Here is a 5,319-nt window from a genome sequence, read left to right as displayed (position 1 = left end):
TAGTAGATAAATAGTAAGTAAAGCGACATACAAATCCACCAGCTACTCTTTGCCTTTGAAGTAATGAAATGAATGTGTCGCCTCTCAGAGTGATTAATTGGAATTCATGGACATGTTTAGATCTTCAAAATTATCTATTTCGGTATTCTCAATTAGGTGCTTTAGGAAACAAAGAAGTAGTACAATATCGATAGAGCTTTCAGATAAGCAAATAAGTTACGTTAAAATGGAGATTGTTTGCTCTATATGACCAAGCTTGCACCCAATAGGAAGTGAATACCGAAAAGGATCATGTTTCATTCCTCAAATGACATGGAGTGCAAGAGAAATTAAGCTTATTGTTTGGATTCGCCAGATTCTGGAAAACCAATAAGATATCATATAACTATATTATATAATTCTACATCTATTAGTATTTTTTGACATTGAAAGAAAATTTTGCCGAAGGTTCAGGTAAAAAATTTCGGGGGTGAAAATTTTGAAGAAACCTCGAGTTGCAAAAAGATGAACACAACTTTGCAGATCAAGAGCAAGCAATGTGCGTAAACTGTTTTCCATGACTTAAAAGTAGAAATACTTAATGGTTGAATGAATCCCATTTCTAATTTCAGATGTTTACTTCATTTTTGATTACTTAAGAAGTCGTCTCATAGACCATAGTGAGAGCTCTGTAACTGAGGTCATCACTCAAAAAAACAGCTCTATAATTCATATTTTATAATCCCATTCAACCACAAAATGAGGGATCTCCAAATACTAAGAAGTAACAATATCTAGAATTAAAATATGAAAACAACATTATTTCATAAAATGGAACTTGTCTGTTTATATGCATGTACAAAATCAAGGAATAAACTATCCCTAAAAAATAAAAACACCGACACACACCAACCAAACAGCCATTAACAATAAATGGATGAAACAAACAAAAAAAATGAAAACAAAAGAAAAACAGCAGGCGCCTGATGCAAGAAGGAATTACGCTGGCTGGGAGGAGTGGTACTCGTCGCTTGCGGAGGTGTACCTGACCGTTAGAGTTAGTTGAATGTTATTAAAATAGGAAGTTTCAGTTGTTACACTTTAGTCCTCTTAAGTTTTAATTTATGTTTACAGAATTAGCAATTGAGTCTGTAATTTCTTTATCCAGGACACTTTTGGTCCTCGATAGTACTGTCAGTAGAGAGGTGTACGACCTTATCCCTTAGTAGTGGTCCTGCAGAGGATATTCCTCTATATAGTGTAATTCTCTGCATTTTTGGCAGGACATCAATGAAAATTCATATTAGTTAACCCTAGTATAGCTTTTACTTAGCATTTCCGCTTCTTTTCTTCCCTCTCCGACTACTGTTCCATTGCCTTTGGCACCATTTGGTATCAGAGCACTCTCTTGAGCGCTGTGGGTGATAACAATGGCAAATATGGATGAGATTAAGTCTATGTTTGAGAGAATGACAGTCGAGATAGCAAATTTCTCGGTGAGGCAGACTCAGCTCGAGAATCAACATGAAAGGGCTTTTGCTGAGCTGAAAGAGTCTATTGATGCTGTGAAGAGGTATGATAGAGGAAAGGGGATAGAAGACTTGGATGGAGGAGGCGAGATCTACACCCCTACAGGCAACCCTGCTGCGTGGGTACATGGTGGTGTTACCACAAATCAGTTTTCTCCAGTTGCCTACCACTTGGGGTTTGGGCCCTTGCCTCAATTTCAAGGGCCAAGGGGGGTTGCTTCTCCCCACAGACCAACCTTTATAGCTCCTGTTCAAGGACATTCTGCTGCTACCGGCAACAATGGAGGGGGTTATGCTCAAGGACAAAGTTCAGCTGGACAAAATGGTGGTGGTGAACCAGCTCCTGCAGCTCAGAACTCGACTGCAACATCACCAAGAGGAACAAATCTGACCAGGATGACCAAGCTGGAGTTCCCTCGTTTCAATGGCCTCAACCTTAAGGCTTGGCTTTGTAAGGTAGAACAATTTTTCTCACTAGATGAAGTTGATTATAATCAAAGGGTTAAGGTGGCTTCCATACATTTTGATGACATAGCCATAGAGTGGCATCTTGCCTATTTGAGAAGTAGATCTCACTTACCCTACCCTAGCTATGATGAGTATGTGTATGCTCTCATAGATAGGTTTGGGGCTGAGTATGCTGACCCTATGTCTGAGCTCAAGCTAGTAAGGCAAGTGGGAGTGGTGGAAGATTACCAGAAGGAGTTTGATAGGATCATGACCCGGCTGCACATCCTTCCTGAATATGCTATTAGTGCTTTCATCACTGGTCTCAAACCAGAAATTGGATTTACTGTGAAGAATCATCGACCCTTTTCCCTACCCCAGGCTTACCAGTTGGCTAGAAACACTGAAGCTCAAGTGAATGCTCAGTTGAAGATGATTAAGTCCACACTGTACAGTGGAGGGTCATCTCATACTAGGAGCAACACTTATGGATCTTCTTCAAAGGGAGGTTTCCCTAAGAAGGAAGGAAACATGCTTAAAAGAGAGGCTGCTGCTAACTGGAACAAAGGGAATACAAGGAAGTTAACTACAGCTGAAATGAATGAAAAGAGGCAGAAGGGATTATGTTTTTTTTGTGATGAGAAATTTTTTCCTGGTCATAAGTGTAGTAGCTCCAAACAGTTGTATTTGTTGGAGGTGGAAGAAGAAGGACAAGAGGAGGAAGAATCAGGAGACCTAGTATTGGTAGAGGAACCTGCAGAGGTAACTGAAGAAGCAGGAGAAGAGGTGAAGGGAGAAGTGTGTGAAATATCAGTCCATGCTCTTCATGGAGTGCCAACATTCCACAATTTAAGAGTGACTGGTTATTGCCAGAAAAGACCACTAAGTATATTGGTCGACCCTGGTAGTACACACAATTTCATTGATGATGATGTAGCAAGAAGCCTGGGAATTGCTACCCTGAAGATTAATCCTCAAACTATCAATGTGGCAGATGGGAACAATAGGCAGACAAATGAACTTTGTAAGAACTTGACTTGGCTGCTGCAAGGGGTCACTTATACAGCAGATTTTCTACTGTTACCATTGGGCTCTTGTGACTTGATATTGGGAGTACAATGGCTGCTGCCATTAGGGGATCTTAAGCTGAACTTTCAGGAGCTTACCTTGGGATACAATTACCAAGGAAGGGAGTGTATATTGAAGGGGGAGGTGGACAAGGTAAAAATTGTGGAGGCTAAGAAGTTGGATAAACTAGCTAACAATGGGGGACAGCTATTTATGTTGAGAGTACTGCCCAGGGAGGAGGCACAAACAGAGGATAGCATCAACATACCTTCACAGATGCAGCCATTGATTGAGGAGTACCATCAGCTGTTCACTGATCCTAAGGGATTACCTCCCTCTAGAGGACCATTTGATCACAAAATACCATTGCAGGCAGGGTGTAATCCTGTAAATCTCAGACCTTACAGGTATTCTTCATCACAGAAGGATATCATTGAAAGGTTAGTGCAGGATATGCTTGATCAAGGAATTGTGCAGCCAAGTTCCAGTCCATATGCATCCCCAGTAGTTCTAGTAGGAAAGAAAGATGGCAGTTGGAGGCTGTGTGTGGATTACAGGGGCCTAAACAAGGCCACCATCAAAGACAAGTTCCCTATCCCAATCATAGAAGAACTTCTGGATGAATTGGGTGGTTCACAGGTCTACTCCAAGATAGACCTTAGGTCTGGGTACCACCAGATCAGGATGACCACAGAAGATATAGCCAAGACAGCATTCAGAACCCACTCAGGGCACTATGAGTATTTGGTAATGCCTTTTGGACTTACCAATGCCCCTCTTGCTTCCAGAGTTTGATGAATAATGTGTTCAAGGAGCATCTCAGGAAATTTATTTTGGTATTCTTTGATGATATCCTAGTATTCAGCAGGAACATGCTTGAGCACTTGGTACATCTTAGGATAACATTTGAGTTATTAGTGAAACACCATCTGTTTGCAAGGAAATCAAAATGTTCTTTTCGGGCCAGTAGAATTGAATATTTGGGGCACATTATATCTGCTGAAGGGGTAGCAACTGACCCTAAGAAGATTGCTGCAGTACAGTCATGGTTCACCAAAGAATGTCAGGGAACTAAGGGGCTTCTTAGGGCCGGCAGGTTATTATAGGAGATTCATCAAGCATTATGGAGTGATCAGTAGGCCCTTGATAGAGCGCTCAAGAAAGATGGGTTCCAATGGTCTAACAAGGCAGAGGTAGCATTCAACAATCTAAAAAGAGCCCTCACATCAGCACCAGTGCTGGCACTTCCAAGCAGCCAGCTTATGTTTATAGTGGAAACTGATGCATGTGACTATGGTGTTGGGGCTGTGTTAATGCAAGATGGTCACCCTATAGCCTATCTCAGCAAAGGTTTATCAGGAAGGCATCAAGTTTTGTCAGTTTATGACAAGGAACTGTTAGCTCTTGTCATCGCTGTTACCAAATGGGCACAATATCTAATGGGAAGACACTTTGTGGTAAGAACTGACCAGAAGGCACTGAAGTTCTTGTTAGATCAGAAGCTTCACACTGGATCACAAATGAAATGGATAGCCAAGCTCATGCAATTTGATTTTGTGATAGAATATAAGAAGGGAAGAGAGAATAAGGCAGCTGATTCCCTATCCAGAGTTCCATCAGGGGAATTGGCAATGATTTTGCTCACTCCAACTAGCCATGAGCTCCTTCAAAGAATCAAGGACAGCTGGGAAAAAGACAAAGAGGTTGCAGAGATCATAGCACACATCCAGAAGCAGGGGGAGGAGCAGAAGGGGTATACATTTGTGAACCAACAGCTGAGAAGGAAGGGCAAACTAGTGGTGGGAAATGATAGTTCTCTGAGGCAAGAAATCCTTCAGATATGGCATGATAAACCTATAGGTGGTCATTCTGGAATAGAAAACACCTACAAAAGGTTATCCAATCTCTTCTACTGGAAAGGGCTCAAGGAAGATGTGACAACTTATGTGAGGCAATGTGCAACATGTCAAAGAAGCAAGTATGATAATAGTGCATATCCTGGATTGTTGCAGCCATTACAAATTCCTAACACTGCTTGGGCCAGCATTAGCATGGACTTTATTGATGGGCTCCCTAAGTCCAAGGGCAAAACAACTATACTAGTGATGGTGGACAGACTCACCAAGTATGGCCATTTTATTGCCATCAGCCATCCTTACACTGCCACCTCTGTGGCCCAGGTGTTCTTGGATCATGTTTACAAGCTACATGGTATGCCAGAGAATATAATCAGTGACAGGGGTCACATTAGTTGTAGCGACGAAGTTAGTTCGACGAGTACTTTTCGTTTCGACTA

The 5,319-nt window shown here is 41.6% G+C and overlaps 1 protein-coding gene across 1 annotated transcript in view; it reads left to right on the top strand.

The window, feature by feature from the left end:
* Positions 1 to 1,409: 1,409 nt before the first annotated feature.
* Positions 1,410 to 5,319, top strand: part of LOC109244312 — a 4,645-nt gene continuing 735 nt past the window's right edge. The window contains exons 1-3 of the mRNA XM_019411375.1: positions 1,410 to 3,770; positions 3,812 to 4,060; positions 4,163 to 5,287. Coding sequence (XP_019266920.1) covers positions 1,410 to 3,770; positions 3,812 to 4,060; positions 4,163 to 5,287 — 3,735 coding nt within the window. The remainder of the gene's footprint in view (positions 3,771 to 3,811; positions 4,061 to 4,162; positions 5,288 to 5,319) is intronic.

The sequence above is a fragment of the Nicotiana attenuata genome, unplaced genomic scaffold, assembly GCF_001879085.1.
Source record: "Nicotiana attenuata strain UT unplaced genomic scaffold, NIATTr2, whole genome shotgun sequence".
Taxonomy (NCBI): Eukaryota; Viridiplantae; Streptophyta; class Magnoliopsida; order Solanales; family Solanaceae; genus Nicotiana; species Nicotiana attenuata.
The sequence above is the reverse complement of the archived record's forward strand: the minus strand, read 5'-3'. Positions and strand labels throughout refer to the sequence as shown.